This window comes from Podarcis raffonei, chromosome 15 (assembly GCF_027172205.1).
Source record: "Podarcis raffonei isolate rPodRaf1 chromosome 15, rPodRaf1.pri, whole genome shotgun sequence".
Classification (NCBI taxonomy): Eukaryota; Metazoa; Chordata; class Lepidosauria; order Squamata; family Lacertidae; genus Podarcis; species Podarcis raffonei.
The window spans coordinates 14021574-14040581 of NC_070616.1; the positions used below are offsets into that span (position 1 = coordinate 14021574).

Here is a 19008-nt window from a genome sequence, read left to right on the forward strand (position 1 = left end):
ACTATTTACTTAATCATAATTGCTAAAGCGTATCATTTCCAAATCATGCACCGTCTTAAGATTCATACAGTTTGTAATACTTTTGCAAGTAGTCTTTAAACTTTTTCCAGTCCACCTCAATTGTTTCTACATCCAAATCTCGGATTCTGCCGGTCAGTTCAGCTATCTCCATGTAGTCCATCAACTGCATCTGCCATTCCTCCAGCGTGGGTAAATCTTGTGTCTTCCAGTTCTTTGCGATGAGTATTCTTGCTGCTGTACTAGCATACATAAACAAAGTTCTGTCCTTCTTTAACACTTTCTGGTCTACCATGCCCAACAGGAAGGCCTCTGGTTTCTTGGGAAAGGTATACCTAAATACCTTTTTCAGCTCATTGTAAATCATTTCCCAGAAAGCCTTAACCTTTGGGCATGTCCACCAGAGGTGAAAGAAAGTCCCCTCTGCTTCCTTGCACTTCCAACATTTATTGTCAGACAGGTGATGTATCTTAGCTAACTTGACTGGGGTCATGTACCACCGGTATATCATTTTCATAATGTTTTCCTTCAAGGCCGTACTGGCCGTGAATTTCATTCCGGTGTTCCATAACCTTTCCCAGTCTTCAAACATAATGTTGTGTCCAACATCCTGTGCCCATTTAATCATAGCAGATTTAACTGTCTCATCCTGTAAATTCCACATAAGCAGCAAGTTATACATTCTAGATAACAGCTTTGTCTTTGGTTCTAACAGTTCTGTCTCTAGTTTCGACTTTTCCACCTGGAAACCAACTTTTTTGTCCATTTTGAACACCTCTTGAATTTGAGCATAATGTAGCCAATCTCGCACCTTATTTTTTAGTTTGTCCTGGCTCTGCAACTTCCAATTGTCTCCAATTTTTTCAGTCAATTCCCAATATTTCGGCCAATAGGCCTCCATATAGACTTCCGGAGGCGGCGCAAAACCGTGATGGCGGACCTCTTCGAGCTCTGAAGAGGGGCACCGCAGAAAAGGGTTGCTCGCGACGGCGCAGCGGCAACCCATCAAGATAAACCACGGGCAGAGTGAGTCCGTGGCCGTGGGACCCGGCGGGCACCTGGAGCGACCCCGAAATCACAAAAGGAACCCCGTAAGGGGCTCCGGAGTGAAGGAGGGGGAGCGGTGCTGTGGGTTCATCGCTCTTTCTGCGGAGGCGAAGCTGCGCGGCTGTCACGGATGAGCGCTGACCTTTCTTCCAAGAAACATCGGGCTGAAACATCAAACCCGTGAGTAAGGACCTAAGATTTTACAAATTAAATCGGAAAATTTGGCTAAAAACGGGAGACGAGAAAGAGGAAGTCCGTCTTCCGACACTGCTTTCAAGATCAAAGCAGACGGTCTAAAGAGCGGAAAGCGCTGTGAACAGGGAAGCTTTGAAGCTTTAAATCGGGACTTTCGTGCACATTTGAATTTTACTTTTAAAGAATAAATACAGCATAAAATTGACCTGGAGCGGACACCCCAAGGGCAAGGGAAGACTCTAACCCCAAATTCCCGGGTGGCCGGGTAAAGTTGTTTAAACTGCGGAACTGTTGCAAGCTTCCAGATACTTTTGTAACTTTTGAGCTTATCTAGCTGAAGTGGATACAATTGCAGGCACCTTGCTGGAACTTTGTTACATGTTGAAAAGGGCTCTGCAGGACTTTTCTTTTAGCGTGCTGGAACTAATTTGCTTTTAAAATTGTTTTTAAAGTTGGAACAAAGAGACTTTAATTGTGGAAAGTTACCTTCTTCTTACTAAAACTTTGGTGGCACTCCCCCTAGAGGACATTGGGAATACAGAGGCCTGGGAAAGTTTTTTTTTTGTTTACCTTCTCTCAATAGACTGTTTTTAATTCTGGACTTGCCTTTCCCATGGGATTACAACACTTGACCTTGAACGTTGACTGATGAGTGGCACAGGAAAGACAAGAGCAGCCAAAGCTAAGGAAGCTAAGGAGAAAGAGAAAGCAAAAAAGCAAGCACAGCTTTTGCAAACAACTTTAACTCAGGGACGTAGATTATCAGTTCCAGCTGTGCTTGCGACACAAAAAGTAGAAACCGAAAAGCCTGAAAAATCTGAAGAGGAAGATATGGCAGCAGGAGGAGCTGAGGCAGTACTGAAACAAGTTTTGGAACAACTGTCAGCAATAAATCAAAAAATTGATAACCAATCAACAAAAATTGACCAAGCAACATCCTCGATTCAGAAATTGACAGATCAGGTTTCCCAACATACTCAAGCAATTGAAAAATTGCAAGGAGCAACAGAAGAGAATCGTAAACTGGCAGGGGAAGCCGTTCAAATTGCAACATCAGCTAAAAAAGAAGTCGAGGAAGTTAAAGCGGAAGTCAAGCCTCTTCATAAACAGATAGGGGACCAACAAACCTATCTCTCGTTGGTGGAATTGAAAAATCGCGAGACCAATCTTAGACTAAGGGCAGTCCCAGAAATTGAACAAGAAGATTTGAAAGGACTTTTGACAACAGAGTTTACAAAGTTCTGGGATTTAAAAGAAGAAATTGATTTTAAAATTGTATCGGCTTTTCGGTTGGGAAGATTAGTAAGAAAAGATAGATCTAGAGACTGCTTAATAGCTTTGAGATCAAGGGAGGAGAGAGACAAAATACTAGGCCTACACTTCAAAAACTCAATTGTGATACAAGAGAAAAGGGTGGAAATTTATCGAGATATTCCTAAACAGTTATTGGACTTGAGAGCCACCTACTCAGATTTGGCTAAATTACTGAGACTCAACACAATTCCTTATAGGTGGGAGTTCCCACAAGGGCTATCATTCACTTACAAACAGAAGAAGGTTAAAATAAGATCACCAGAGGACTTACAAAAGTTCCAGCACGACCACGGAGAAGACCTCCAAAAAGAAGCAGCAGCTAATTGGCCTATACCCAACCCAGGTGGAGCAATACCTGCACCTTCGGAACCAGAGGAGAAAGAAGATACACCGCTCTAGGTGTAGCAGAATAGTTCAGGATGTCTCTGCGGCTACTCAGTTGGAATATAAATGGCGGAAATTCCCCGGAGAAAAGAAGGAGGTTATTTCACATATTGAAGAAAGAACAATTGGATATTATTTGCCTACAAGAAACCCATGTGACCAGGCTCCACAGGAAGGTTTTGGTAAATAAAAGATTAGGTCAAGAATTTATTTCGTCTGACAAAGTAAAGAAAAGAGGAGTGGTGATCTATGCTAAGGAGAGCCTGATACCCAAATTTCTATTTAAGGATGAACAAGGAAGAATTTTGGCAATTGAAATTCAAACCCAAGGAGAAAAAATATTGATATTAGGAATTTATGCCCCAAATGACGGGAAATCAGAATTTTTCAAGAAGCTGCATGAGACGTTGCTGGACTATCTGGACTATGCTAACATCATAATGATGGGAGATATGAATGGAGTGGTGTCTACACATATGGATAAGTCTCACAACCAAAACTTAACATCTGATGGCAGACTGCCCAAAACTTTTTTCGAACTGACTGACAATCTGGATTTGATCGACATATGGAGGACAAAGAACCCCCTAGGTAAAGAAGGAACTTTTTTCTCTGAGGCCCACCTGTCTTGGTCAAGGATCGACCAAATCTGGACCTCCAGGGGGCTGGCACCCAAGACTAAAAAGGTGGAAATCTGCCCAAAAACATGCTCCGACCACAACGCCTTGAAAATAGAACTTAGATTAACTCAACCCGGTTCCTTCAGATGGAGAATGAATGACACACTACTAAGAGATCAAGAGATTGTGAAAAAGGCCCAAAAAACATTAAAGGACTATTTTGAGATAAATCTGAATACTACAGTTGAAAAAAGAACGATCTGGGACGCAAGTAAAGCTGTTATGAGAGGGTTTCTGATACAACAGAATTCAATCAAGAAAAAACTCTGGAACGGAAAGAAGGACAAAATATTGGAGAAAATACACCAAGGAGAAAAAAAACTGAGAACCAAACCAAAGTCCAAGGAGGTGCTGAGAGAAATTAAATTCCACCAAGCAGAATACTCAAAATTGATCAATCAGGAGATTGAATGGAAAATAAAACAGATGAAGCAAAGATCTTTTGAAACAGCAAATAAATGTGGAAAGCTGCTAGCTTGGCAGCTGAAAAAAAGACAAAAGCTAAACACGATAACAAATCTAGAGATTGATGGAAGGACCGTACAGAAACCAGAAGAAATTAGGAGGTGCTTCCACAGATATTTCAAAGAACTGTATGCACAGGGGCCCCAGAAAGAATCAGAGATAGATCAATTTTTAAAGATAAATGGACTATCAAAAATAACTCAAGATAAAAGATCAATCTTGAACTCTATAATAACCACACAGGAAATTGAAGGTGCCATTCAGAATATGCAACTAGGCAAATCTCCAGGCCCGGATGGACTTACCTCCAAATATTACAAGGTTCTGAAGGACTATTTGATACAACCTTTGTTGGAGGTATGTAACCAGATTATGGATGGGAAGAGGGCACCAGAAACGTGGAAAGAAGCCTTCATCACATTGATACCTAAGTCAGAATCTGAAAAGACTCAGCTTAAAAACTACCGTCCCATCTCACTCCTAAATGTGGATTACAAAATATTTGCAGACATTTTGGCAAATAGACTTAAAAAAGTCTTAAATGAAGTAATTCATAAAGACCAAGCTGGCTTTCTCCCTGGTAGACATTTATATGAGAACACTAGAAACATCATTGACATTTTAGAACTTTTGCAGACTAACAGGAACACAAGGGCGGTGTTAATCTTTATTGATGCGGAGAAAGCATTTGACAATATATCTTGGATGTTTATGAAGAAGAACTTGGAGGGGATGGGAGTGGGACGGGGGTTTGAGAATGGATTACATGCAATCTATTCAGAACAAAAAGCTAAATTAATAGTGAACAATGTGGTGACGGAGGAATTTAAAATTGAAAAAGGGACACGACAAGGGTGCCCTCTATCCCCTCTGTTATTTATTTCAGTCCTGGAGGTGCTATTGAATATGATCAGAGAGGACCGGTTGGTACAAGGGATAGAGGTCGGAGTGAAACAATATAAACTGAAAGCTTTTGCAGATGACCTAGTTTTGACACTGCAGGAGCCAGAATCCAGTACAAAAAGAGTTCTCGAACTTATATCTGAATTTGGTCGGGTGGCGGGATTTAGGTTGAATAAACAAAAAACTAAGGTTCTGACCAAAAATTTAACAATTACAGAAACAGAGGGGTTTCAGAGAGAAACAGAACTGAATGTGGTTAAAAAAGTGAAATACCTTGGGATCTATTTGTCCTCCAAGAATTTGAATTTATTTAAGGATAATTATGAGAAATGTTGGTTGGAAGTTAAAAAGGATTTAGAAATTTGGTCAAGATTGAAACTTTCCTTGTTGGGAAGAATTGCAGCTATAAAAATGAATGTGTTGCCGAAAATGTTATTTTTGTTTCAAACCTTACAGATCGTGGACAGAGTGGATTGCTTTGGAAAATGGCAGAAGGATTTATCTAGATTTATCTGGCAGGGCAAAAAGCCCCGAATAAAGTTTAAAATATTAACAGATTCGAAAGAAAGAGGGGGGTTTGCCCTGCCGGACTTGAGGTTGTATTATGAAGCTGCAGCCTTCTGCTGGCTGAAAGATTGGTTTTTGTTGGAAAACACCGATGTCCTAGATCTGGAAGGTTTTAATAATGCTTTTGGATGGCACGCATACCTATGGTACGACAAGGTTAAAGCACATAAATTGTTTAAAAGCCACATTGTCAGAAAAGCAATTTTTGCAGTCTGGATGAAATATAAAGACTTACTAGAGAGTAAAACTCCGAGGTGGCTATCACCAGTGGAGGCCAAGGCCCGAAAAAGACCCAATTTTTTTATTATGCTTTGGAAACTTGTTTCATGGTTTTCCTTAATTTTTATGTATGCTTGCTCTTCACTTAGATTTTCTTATATCTATCTATCTATCTATCTATCTATCTATCTATCTATCTATCTATCATCTATCTCTGTTATATATGGTCTAGCCTGGATGAACACCTCTTTTCATTGGAAAGAGACTGGTGTGTGGGAATTAGCAGACCTGAGTCTCAACCATTTGTGTAAAATAAGCAGTGAAGCATAATATTCTTCCCCACCCCGAATGCTCCCTTTTATGGCCGTCCGTCCTTCTGTTCTCCTGGGTTGTTTCATGCCCACTTGCGTAAACCGGGACCTTTGTCTCAGGACAATATGTTCTGGTTGGCAAAGAATTCTCATAAAGAGTCTGCTTTGGTGGAAGAAAGCATACAAGGAGCAGATGCAGGCATTTATGTATGCGGATAATAAGCAGATCTGCATTTATGGGAACAGTAAGCATGGTGTTCTACAGAGTTGATCTGTGCTGAGTTGTGCTCCGTTTAACTTGCGATCTCCTCCTCTGGCTTGCTTTCGCTTGCCAAAGAACTTAAGAGCTTGCTGCATCAGGCCAACGGCCCACCCAGTCCAGTACCCTGTTCTCACAGTGGCCAGCCAGATGCCTGTGGGAAACCTCTCACGAATGCATCCTCAACAGTCTTCCGCATACAAACCTCGCTCTCCAGCATTCCTACCAACCACACAGATAATGCAACTAACCCCCAACCAGCAATTAGTTGCAAAAAAATTCCGGCCCAGATCGGTGCCACCCCACTCCAGCTCTGACCCTGTGGGGTTGCTCAGTAGTGTTGTAAACAAAAATTGCCCTTTCCCCTTATGGGGTATCCAAGAGCCCATATAGAGTCCTTACGTAGGTTCCTTATTGGTAGGAGAAAATAACCAGAGGCCAACATATTGAGAAGCAAAGCAGCTAGTAAGCTTGATCTTTATTGATCTGTTGCAACAGGGTGCTCCCCTCACCCACAGGAGAGGAGGAGGAACCCAGAACAATGGTGCACAAGGTCTTATAAAGACTTTTAAAATTGCCACCCTGTAGATCAAGACCACCCCCAGAAACATCATACATACATCACAGAAGGGGTGTAACCTAAGACCACCCTCCAGATACATCATACCTACATCACAAAAAAGTCTAAAACAGAAATTTGAATGTTGTTTTTCTCCTGTCATTGTTTATCTCCTGTCTCCTGGCAGGTTACTTGATTGGATTGCCTGGGGAGCCTGGCCATTCTTTTGTAGTGATAAATACTTAGTTCCTGGGCCAGATCACAGCCTCACACCCTATTCATATCTTAAATGTGCCCTTAAGACAGGATTTGTGAGGAAAGAGACAATGGGGAGGTTTCCTACTTTGACCTTGCAGAGAAAACATTTACTCAGTTTAGGAATCAAAATGGTTCCAGGTTGGTCTTCCTGTGCTGGTCTATGTACGTGCTTGGTTGGTACACCTATGAACATTACCATGTATCTAAGACCTCAAAATTCCTATCACAGTAGCAACAGATATCCTATTCCTCCCCTCTTCCCCTCTCTGCCTTCTCACCACCTGTGTAGGTGTCACATAGGGAAAGGGATGCAGGATTTCCACAGCACAAAATATCTGGCTAGTGCTGTCCTACCTCACAGAGTTGTTGGTTCGCTGTGCCTTTGGACACTGCTTAAGATATCGTAACCCTGACATTGTCAGTGGCGCCTGACATTAAGGAGCAGGTTTTCCTCTGTGTTTGGATACGACTGGGCACTATTTTGAATTAAGACGGTGAACTTTCAAAACAGCTTTGTGTTCAAGCGCTGATTTCGGAGCTGCACTGAGCTTTTGGCTTCTTAGAATGTTTAAGGAGAGCTTGCTGGATCAGGCCAGTGGCCCATCTAGCCCAGCATCTTGCTCTCACAGTGGCCAAGCAAATGAGGATTTGAACACAAGAGCTGTCTCCCCTCCTGTGGCTTCTAGCAACAGAAGCATTGCTGCCTCCAGCTGTGGAGGCAAAGCATAGCCATTGTGGCGAGTCGCCTTTGATAGCCCTCTGCACCATGCGCTTGCCTGATCCTTGCTCTTTTACGAACCTTTCCCGACTCTACAATAACCTTTTTGAGGTGAGGTGACCAGACCTGCACACAGAATTCCCAAGGCACCCCAGGTGTGAGTCTGCTTTTGTGTATAGAAAAAGTACTTGTAGCAGCTGTTGTAAATAAAAATATGCCCTTTTCCCTTATGGGGTATCCAAGAGCCCATATAGAGTCCTTACATAGGTTCCCTATTGGTAGGAGAAAATAACAGAGGCCAACCAGAGAATATTGAGAAGCAAAGCAGCTAGTAAGCTTGATCTTTATTGATCTGTTGCAACATGGTGCTCCCCTCACTCGCAGGAAAGTAGGAGGACCCAGAACCAAGGTGTGCAAGACCTTATAAAGACTTTTGAAATTGCCACCCTGTAGATCAAGACCACCCCCAGAAACATTACACATACATCACAGAAGGGGTGTAACCTAAGACCACCCCTCAGATACATCCCACCTACATCACAGAAATTTAAATGTTGTTTTTCTCCTGTCACAGTTTATCTCCTGTCTGGCAAGTTACTTGATTGGATTGCCTGGGGAGCCTGGCCATTCTTTTGTAGTGGTAAAATACTTATTTCCTGGGCCAGGTCACAGGCTCACACCTTATTCAAACAGACATATCCTTGAGACAGGATTTGTGAGGAAAGAGACAATGGGGAGGCTTTTCCAGTTTAACCTTGCAGAGAAAGGATTTGGTCAGTTTAGGAATCAAAATGGTTCCAGGTTGGTCTTCCTGTGTTGATCTATGTATGTGCAGTTATGAACATTACCATATATCTAAGACCATAAAATTCCTATCACACAGCCAGCCTGCAAAAGGACTGTGCCGGATGGGAATATTTTTAAGTGGCAGAGTGATTCATATTCTAAAAAAATAGAAGTTTCGTTTTATATGGAGGATGTGTTGAAAGGGGCTTTCCCGTGGGGTGTGTGTGTGAGAATTAAGGAGGTGTCTTACAGCAATTTGTCGGGCTTCCTCTGACCTGGTTAAGAGATACCTTTTCCTTGTTAATTTGTAACTCACACTGTCCCTGCAATGCTGAGTCACTCTAATTCCAGCGGGGAAAACCTGCTTGTGATCAAACTCCACGTGGATACAGCAAATGCTCATGAACAGTGCGAGGACAGCAAAGCAGTCTTGGGTCCAGGCAGACGCAGTAGATGAGGAAGCAGCAATGCCAAACAATGTTTATCTCTTTGCTGGTGATATAATTCTGCAGGTGAATGCTAACTAGTGTTGTAAATAAAAATTTGCCCTTTTCCCTTATGGGGTATCCAAGAGCCCATATAGAGTCCTTACACAGGTTCCCTATTGGTAGGAGAAGATAACAGAGGCCAACCAGAGAATATCGAGAAGCAAAGCAGCTAGTAAGCTTGATCTTTATTGATCTGTTGCAACAGGGTGCTCCCCTCACCCGCAGGAGAGGAGGAGGAACCCAGAACAATGGTGCACAAGGTCTTATAAAGACTTTTGAAATTGCCACCCTGTAGATCAAGACCACCCCTAGAAACATCATACATACATCACAGAAGGGGTGTAACCTAAGACCACCCCTCAGATACATCATACCTACATCACAAAAAAGTCTAAAACAGAAATTTGAATGTTGTTTTTCTCCTGTTGTTGTTTATCTCCTGTCTGGCAGGTTACTTGACTGGATTGCCTGGGGAGCCTGGCCATTCTTTTGTAGTGATAAATACTTAGTTCCTGGGCCAGGTCACAGGCTCACACCCTATTCATATCTTAAATGTGCCCTTAAGACAGGAATTGTGATGAAAGAGACAATGGGGAGGTTTCCCACTTTGACCTTGTAGAGAAAACATTTACTCAGTTTAGGAATCAAAATGGTTCCAGGTTGGTCTTCCTGTGCTGGTCTATGTATGTGCTTGATTCGTACACTTATGAACATTTAACATATATCTAAGACCTCAAAATTCCTATCACATTAGCAGCAACATGGGTTCTATTCGTTTATCTGCACTTTTTCTTCCTGACCTTGCCTCAATGGTGCAAAAGCTGCCCAGAAAAAATTGCTTTATGCATTTAAAGGGTAGTAGGTCATGCAGACTGAGCAGGGCAGCAAAAGGCGGTTCTCAGAGAACTGGGGAGGGAGACCTCAGCAGAGTAGTCTAGGCCAACCTTTCCCAACCAGGTGCTCTCCAGGTGTTTTGGACTACAACTCCCATCAACCCCAGCCAGCTTGGCCTGGGTTCTCAGCATCGTCTGTCCATCTGATGGGAGTTGTGCTAGATTGGAGAAGGCTGGTCCAGGCTGTGGATAGGTTTATTTCTGACCTCCTTAAGCTCTGGGTCTCTGGGTCTTGTTACCGTTTTTTGCCCAAATTCTTAGCTTCCTGTGCTGTGCTGGGTGAGTCATCTGACCTTTTGTATATTTGGTCTTCCCCGACAAAAAAAGAAAAGAAAAAACTATTTCCTTGCTGTAACTTTCACTACTGACTCAATGCTTTGAGAACTGGACCACTGTGGAACATTATCCCTTTAAAAAAAGCAAAAAAACCCTAACTTTGAAAGAAGAGTTTCTCTAAATAACCCTGCCAGGATTTTTCCAAGTTTCAGGAAATGAATATTAGGTTGGGAGAGTGTGGCTGTCTGCTGGCAGAAAACAAACTTGGTACAAGGTACAAAACACACACACACTACTTCTTCTTTGGCAATCACTCATAGCAGAGTAAGATTGTCTTCCATGAACATGGTCTAAGCAGTGAGCCTGTAAGTGACTGTGGAGGCCAATTCTGGATCTACACATCCTTCCACAGTGGGGACATAGGTTTCCGGGCGGAAGTTGATCATAGTGAGGGTTTACCAAACATCCCTTCCTCTTCGTTTCTCCCTTTCGTCCTGAGTTGAGCATCTTCAAAGTCCATGACATTGTGCTGCACCAACAAGCACAAAACAGCCCCTCTGCAGCACCACAAATCCAACTCAATGGTGTAACGTTGAAAAGTGTCAATCACTTCTACGTGGGCATCCAGTGTTGATGCATAAGCGCTTAGAATAGTAGCCTGTTGGTTTTTGGTGAGTTTTATGTGAAGGGTTGAAAGTTGCTCATTAATGTTGGTAGGGACTTCTAACAAGAGCTTCGCAAGATCGTTTTTGATAGCGAAGCCTACTCCCATGTATTCAATGTTCTTGTTAAAAAAAAAAAACTTTTCCAGTAGAACGTGTAGCCTCCTTTTTCTTCCATCTGTTGTCCCTCTCCTGCTTTCTTGAAGTGCTGCAACATCAATGTTAAAACGTCACAGCTCTCTTGCAATGATGGCAATTCTGTGTTTGGGACGCTCATTATCTGTGTTATCCAACAAAGTCCATATGTTCCATGTTCAAAAGTTCAATTGTATTTTACGACTGCTGGATAGTGACCCCAGTGGGTGCGGTAATTCAGTTAGGGCAGGCATAGGCAAACTCCGCCCTCCAGCTGTTTTGGGACTACAATTCCCATCATCCCTGACCACTGGTCCTGTTAGCTAGGGGTGATGGGAGTTGTAGTCCCAAAACATCTGGAGGGCCGAGTTTGCCTATGCCTGAGTTAGGGGAAAAGGGAGGCAGAGTGTGTTTAGGGCACCTTTTCTAGCCCCTCCCCCTTTCCAGGGGTTCATGACTAGGGGCTTCCATGTTTCACGTTCCTGCCCCTGTTACTATTTGCCGATCGCCATGGGACTTTTGGGTTTTGGAAGAGGCCTGTGTGTGAATTTGTTTTATGTGTGTAGATCAGTGCACACTGACCCAACACAGAATCTTTGCAGTAAGGCTCTTATTTTGGTGGCATGGGTATCACGATGACTGGTAGATTCTTATCTGCTGCAGCCTTCACCCGTGTTGTAACATGCCACTTGTTATCTTCTTCCTGTTCTGCCGGTGAGGACTTCTTGGATCATTCATGGTTAGCTCCTCCCCTTTGACCTTAGCGCCTTGGATCACCCTGCTGGGAGTATGAGACTCCCGATGGCTTCGGTCACAAGGGTCATGGTCACAAGGGTCATAGGATTGTGCAAGCCCACTCACCCTGACAAGGCGATGATCCAGCGAGTGAGGCAAAACACACACACACACACACACACACACACACACACACACACACACAGAGGTTGCTAGGTTTTAATTTCTGCTGTCTTCTAAAGTGGTTAATGTTAAGTTTGTATGCCACCTTTGAGGCACAGAAGACACCCCAAGGCAGCTCATAAGCAATGCAAATACAACACAGCATAATTAGACTAAATCTTAAAATACATCCCTTTTCCTGCCGAAAAAGCAACAGATTATTCCCCTGAGAAATTCTCTCCCTCATTCTTGGTGTCTTTTTTCTTTTTCATCTCTCCAGTGGCAATTTAAGAATTTTGGGACAGCCCTTTAATTATATGTATTGTCATTAAATGCCTTGTTTACACCAACTTCAGCCCAGCCTAGGTGCCCTCCAGATATTTTGGGGATACAGTTCCCATTGTCCCCAGTCAGCATCACTCAATGATGCTGAGTTTGCTGGGATCATGGCTGTGATAGCTGGGGGTGACCGGAGATGTACCCCCAAAACATCTGGAAGGCGCATAGGTTGACAAAGGCCTTTATAGCAGCTTAGAATAATAGAATTGTAGAGTTGGAAGGGACTCCAGGGGCCATCCAGTCTAACTCCCTGCAATGCAGGAGTTGCAGTTAAAGAATCCCTGACAGATGGCCACCCAACCTCTGTTCAAAAACCTCCAGTGAAGGAGAGCCCACCACCTTCCAGGGGAGTCAGTTCCACTGTCAAACAACTCTATAAGTTCTTCTATGTTTAGTCAGAATCTTCTTCCTTGTCATTTGAAGCTATGAGCTTGGTTCCTACCCTCTGGCGCAGCAGAAAACAAGCTTGCTCCACACCCTGGAACATCCTAGTGTCAACTGTGAGCACCCCTAACACTGACCAGTTTTGCAATTCTGAACATCTGCCCACCAATTGTGTGTATAGTATAGCTGCTGAAGCTCCCCACTTCTTTGAGTCCTCCTAGTGGGATTTACTGAGCTCTGTGAACTTTGGTTCAGCCATCAGTTCGGAAGTAACCTTCCCTTTTTTTGGCAGTGGCGCCTGCCAGACCTGTCATCGTGTCTTGCCAGCTTATCCCTCATTAGCAAACGGTTTTGGGCAGCTTCCCAAGCGCTTGATGTTTCCTATTGGAATTGTTGCTGAAGGAATGGCAGTGTCTGAGGGGGGCGGGCAGGCTTCTCTGTGGCTGGCGGGAGTTTCCTTGCTTTTCCTGAGCCCGAATGAAAGAGGGACTTTGCCAAATCATTCCCTGAACGACCAGTTGGAGCACTTTTTCTTCTGATTTTGCTAGCTTTACTAGCAATCCAAAAGTGCAGTGTCAGGGAATTACGTCATACCATATACAAAGCAATCAATCAATCAATCAATCAATCAATCAATCAATAAAATAAGAGCAATAAACGGGGACACACAAATACGAATTGAGGCATCCATATTTCCTGAGCAGTGTGGCTGGTGAATGTGGAACATCTAAGTCTGAACCATAGGAAATAAAATCCCACCAGAGGACATAATAGCATCCTCCATTCCTTTTCTGCAGTGGCTCCCCGTCTGGAATGCTCTCCCCAGGGAGGCTCGCCTGATGCCGTCATTATACACCTTTAAGCGCCAGGCAATAACGTTCCTCTTTAACCAGGCTTTTGGTTGATTTGATTGATATCCTATGCCCTTTTAAAATGTATTGGGGCGGTGGCTATTTGGTTGTTGTTGTTTTTATTTTGATTATGTATTTTCTGGTTTTATATAGGGTGGTGGTATTATTATTATTATTATTATTATTATTATTATTATTATTATTATATCCCCTTGGAACATGCAGTTTCAGTGTGACTTTTTTTATGCAACAGCCGAAGTCCCATCAGTTCTTAAACTGCAAAGGCAAATGTAGATTTTTCAAGGGTTATTTAAATCCAACTGCAACTAACATCCATGTCAAAAGCTCTTTAGTATATTCAGCTATGACACTGGAGTACAGTGGTACCTTGGGTTACAAACACCTCGGGTTACAAACACTTCGGGTTACAGACTCCACTAACCTGGAAGTAGTACCTCGGGTTAAGAACTTTACCTCCGGATGAGAACAGAAATCACATGGCGGCAGCGGGAGGCCCCATTAGCTAAAGTGGTACCTCAGGTTAAGAAAGGTTCCAGGTTAAGAACGGACCTCCGGAATGAATTAAGTTTGTAACCAGAGGTACCACTGTACTTAAGAAGAATCTGGCCAATGGCCAATGGTCTGTCTAGGGCAGCATCCTGTTCACATAGTAGCCAACTAGATTCCCAGGGGAAACCCACAAGCAGAACCTAACCGCAAGAACACTGTCCAGCAACTGGTATTCAGAAGCATTACTGCCCCTTGACCGAGCATAAACATTATGGCTAGTAGCCATTGGTAGCCCTCTCCTACATGAATTTGTCCTCAAGCCATCCATGTTGGTGAGACAGAGTTCCGCCATTTAATCATGTGCCCTGTGAGTAAGTGCTTTCTTTCAAAGGGAAGTGCATGCTGCCATAGAAGGAACACTTTAAAAAGTGTTCTGCTGTTGCAGAACAGATGTCAGCTGGGATATGCTCCTGTTTCTCTTTGGATAAATCCTGACAAAAAACAAATCAAGATTCCTTGCATGTAGAAAATTAGCATTTTGGAGGAGGGAAGGGGTTTTCCTGGCATGCTCTGCACATGTGTTTCCATCTGTCTGTGCAGTGAAGTAACATTCTGTCTCGTAAGCCTTCCTCCGCCTTGCGATCTGAACTGGTCCCATCCAGAAACGGGCTCACCTCTCCTGCTTTTGTGAGAGCGAGGGCATTCTTATCTCCCTGCAAAGCAAAAAACGATTGGCTGCCCTCTGAAATGTGCATTGTACCACCCTCCTTTCTACTCCCCAGGCTTTTTTTGATTGAAGAAACCGGCTTTCTTAGCTCAGTTGACTGATCTTGGCTTTCGTTTCCCACCCACCCCCTCTCCAGTTCTAACCATTTATCATGTGGGCGACATGCTGCAACTGGTTTTGCCTGAACGGGCAGCCCGAGGACATCCAGCACCGCCCACAGCAGGGGACCCGCGCGCAAGCCTACGCCAACGCCGGCTACAGCTCCTTCCCTTCGCCCACCGGCCCCGAGCAGGGCTGCAAAGGCTGCGGGGCCCGTTTCAGCAACACCTCCCTTAAGGTGAGTGGGGTGTCGTGCTCCACATTGGGAGGCCATGGTGGGAACCTGCTCTAGTGATCTTACTGTGTTTCATGGGAATTGTGACGGGGTTTTGCATATTAAGCGGTATATAAATATTATTTGTGATGAGGACGAGCGGCCACGTCGGCTCACAGTGCTGCGCTTAGAGGGCAGAGTGGACTTAGGTGTGCAATGAGCTGGAACACAACCCCCTCGCATATGGGGAGTTGCCTGTATATATAATTTCTTGTGATTGATTGCATTTTTTGTAATTGTAAGAAAAAATGTTTTGCATTGCATATTTTACATGGTTATAACCCAACCTGGGACCTTAGGATGATGGGAAAGTAATTATTTTTATTATTAATAATAATATTGATGAGAAGTTGAATGGACACTTATGAGAGAGCGAGCGAGAGCGCACACATCTACTTCCAACAGAGCTTAACTTGTGAATCTTGGCTTATTAGGTTGTTGCTTTTATTTTTATATGTACTTTATGGTTTTATATTCTGATTTTTATCCTGTGAACTGCCCTGACCCCTGCAGGTATAGGGCTGCATATAAATTCAATTAACAACAACAGCAACAGCTTACTGTGACAAGCTGAGGTGGTGGCCCCTGTCTGCTGAGATGGCTTTTTAAAAGGTTGGGTGCAGGAGGGATTGGACAAATTCAGGAAAGAGGTTTAGCTCCGCTAGGAAAGTGGAGCCTCCACATTTAAGGACATTGCACCTCTGAATACTGGAGAGCAGCAGCAGGGGTCTGCCAGCAGACTTCAATGAAAGTCACCAGTTGGCCTGTCTAGAAAACTGGGGTTCTAGAAGGATCCCAGCAGGTGGCTCTCATAGGCATAATTTTCTTTGAAGTCACTGTGGGGCTGATTCAGGGTCAGCCCAGGGCTGGCTATAGCCATTTGCATAAGCCAGAGTTGGAAAAAAATAAATCAAAGCCTGCCATTCCTGTTCTGGTGGGAGTTGTAGTCCAAAGCATATGGAGTGAACACCAGGTTAGGGGAGGCTGTTTTAAAACAGCAGGTTCAAGAGCCCCCTTATTCTCTCCTGTCCCCAAACTTGTTCCAGACTTGCACATTTTGTGCCAAACATGCACATTTGTGTTGCACAGAAATGCCTGCGGTGGAAGCGAATGTTTCCCTGCACAGTCTGGTTTTTCCTTGTATTGCAGCCTTAAGTTCTGGCACGCTTGAGTCACCCTGGGGGCGGGTACGGAGGAGGAAAGGCATTTCCTCACTCGGAGAAGTCCATTTAAATGAGGAGGGGTTTTCTTCTCCTGGGAAGTCTTCCGTTTGGGTGGCAGGAGGCCAACCTTTCAGAGTCTCGGAAAGCATCTGACCTCCTGCACGTTCTTGGATGGAAAAATGGCAAGGGAAAGGGAGGCGGATGTGGAGCCCTTCTATGGAATGTGTGTGCACTTGTGTGCTTGTGTACACACGCACAACTCCTTTACACAGAGAGCTTCTCAACCATCCTGAGTTGGTTTCCAACAGCTCACCAGGGTTAACCCTTGGTTTGCCTAACTGCCACCATAGCAATGCCCCCCTTGCTCCCCAAAGACCTTGCCATGCTTTTGTGATATTTTTCTTGGGCCCCAATAAATAATATTGCCCGACTTTTGACTCTGGACTTATTTCCCTGAAAGTTAATTGCTTGAACTTTTATAAACACACTGGCCACACCTTCCAATATAGGACCTTTTTTTCTTATATCTTACTATTTCTTCTTTTTAATGGCATTTAGTTTAATTTTAATCCTCTGCTTAGTCCTAGGAGAGAAGAGCAGAATACTCAGTTCCCCCCACTCCCGCCCCAGCTTTTACTTTTTGAATAACCCTGCGAGGTAGATCTGGCTGCGTCTGTGATGTCGTAGGAAAATATACATGGTTCCTCCACCCTCATTTCATTCCCACAAAAACCCTGTGAGGTAGACCAGGCTGAGAGGCGGTGACTGCCCTGGTCCCCTCGTGAGCTACGGCCCCTCCCCTACATGTAAACACTTCCTGGGTTGGGGTACTAGACGCAGAGCTGACTTGGGACAGACAGGACTTCTGGAATGTGGGAAGTCTGAGGAGGTTGATCAGGTGAATTTCACTGCTGGGCTGGGATTTGAATCCAAGGCTAAAATGCCAGCTACCACAAATGCTACCCCAGCACAACACAAGGGACTGCTGGCTTTCTCCTAAGAAATGAGAGCCTGCTTGGAAGCTCTCTGGAACTGCTGTGGTGGCTGAGTGTCCCAAGATCCTCACCATTCCAGTTTTGCTTCTACTGAACACTTTTTAAGTCAGCCAGATTGGTTTGTTTACAGCCAAAGGTCACCACAGAACAAGATTCCATTCAGACTCAAGGCAAGGGAGCAGCATTCTGCATCATGCATGCAAGCATTCATTTTGCTGCTGTCAGTAAATGGAGGGAGCATCATATGATCATGGAGAGCAGGATGCTCACTGAGCTTCTCAGCACTTTATATTGAATAACACGAGGGGCACCTGTAATTTCTCCTCTCCCCACCCCCCCACCCTCTCCACTGTAAAAATGTGATTAAAAAAAAACAACGGATAAAAATTTTGGGCAGTGCCTTATACTGAGTCAGACATACCATCACATATGTGTAAGGTGAGCATTTAAGTACAGACTCCTGGATCAGGCCAGTGGTCCATCTAGTCTAGCATCCTGCTCTTGCAGGGGCCAACCAGATGCCTGTGGGAAACCCTCAAGCAGGACCCCAGCACAAGAGCAGCCCTCTCCCCTCCTTGGCTTTCCAGCAACTGCTGCTTCCAGCCGTGGAGGCTGAGCAATAGCCATCGTGGCTAGTAGTTACTGATAACCCTCTCCTCCATGAATGTGTCTAATCCTCTCTTAAAACCATCCAAGTTGGTGGCCATCACTGCCTCATGTGGGAGGGAGTTCCACAGTTTAACTCTGCGCTGCGTGAAGAAGGAATTTGTGTTACGAGTCCTGAATCTTCTAGTATTCAGCCTTGTGGGATGTCCAACAGTTCTAGTGTTATGAAAGAAGGAGGAAAACTTTTCTCTTCCCACTTTCTCCATGCCATGCATAATTTTATAAACTTGACTATCACGTCACACTTCCCTCCCCTCTAAACTAAGAAGTCCCAAACGTTGCGATCATTCCTCATAGGAGAGTTGCTCCAACTCCTTGATCATTTTGGTACTTGATCATTTGCTACTGAGCACTTTAGCAAAGGGCTTTCTCTATCCGTTGCATTGATCCTAAGCAGAAGCAGGCATTAAATACCGTTGCAACAATGGCTTATGTTGAGATTTTTATGCTATGAGTGAAGATTCTTTCCTTGAATTCCGAATCCTAAGCAGTCTCAAATCTGGGATAGCAAAACACCATTCCTTTCCCTACCTTGGCTGGGCTACCAACTCTTTTTATTTAAATCCATCAGCAACTTCTAATTTTCTTGGTTAACAAGCCATTAATTTCCTTATGTGTATTAAACTATCGTAAAATATACACAGGTACAACAAAGACATGAAATACCTTGAAAACCAAACCAGTACAAAACAATCATATGAACGGTTGGCTCAGCTTGATTTATCGGTGACTTGTTATCCAGGATCCTACAGTGCCAGAAGCTCTTGTTTCTTTTTTTGAGACCCAGCTCAAAATACAGGGGTCTGTCTTATCTCAGAGGCTCCCAAACATTTCTGATCCACTGTCCCACCCCGGTTCAACAAACACATCTCCAGTGCCCCCTTACCCTATAAAAAGCATTATTCTGATTCTCTGATATTCTGTAAGGAAGATAAGAGCACGATAACATTCAAAACAGTGCCAGTT

At 43.9% G+C, this 19008-nt stretch overlaps 1 protein-coding gene across 3 annotated transcripts in view; it reads left to right on the forward strand.

The window, feature by feature from the left end:
- Positions 1–19008, forward strand: part of RFFL (ring finger and FYVE like domain containing E3 ubiquitin protein ligase) — a 40488-nt gene that overhangs the window by 12611 nt on the left and 8869 nt on the right. For all 3 annotated transcript variants that reach the window (XM_053367459.1, XM_053367460.1, XM_053367461.1), the window contains exon 2: positions 14982–15182. In XM_053367459.1, coding sequence (XP_053223434.1) covers positions 14997–15182 — 186 coding nt within the window. In that variant the 5' untranslated portion in view covers positions 14982–14996. The remainder of the gene's footprint in view (positions 1–14981; positions 15183–19008) is intronic.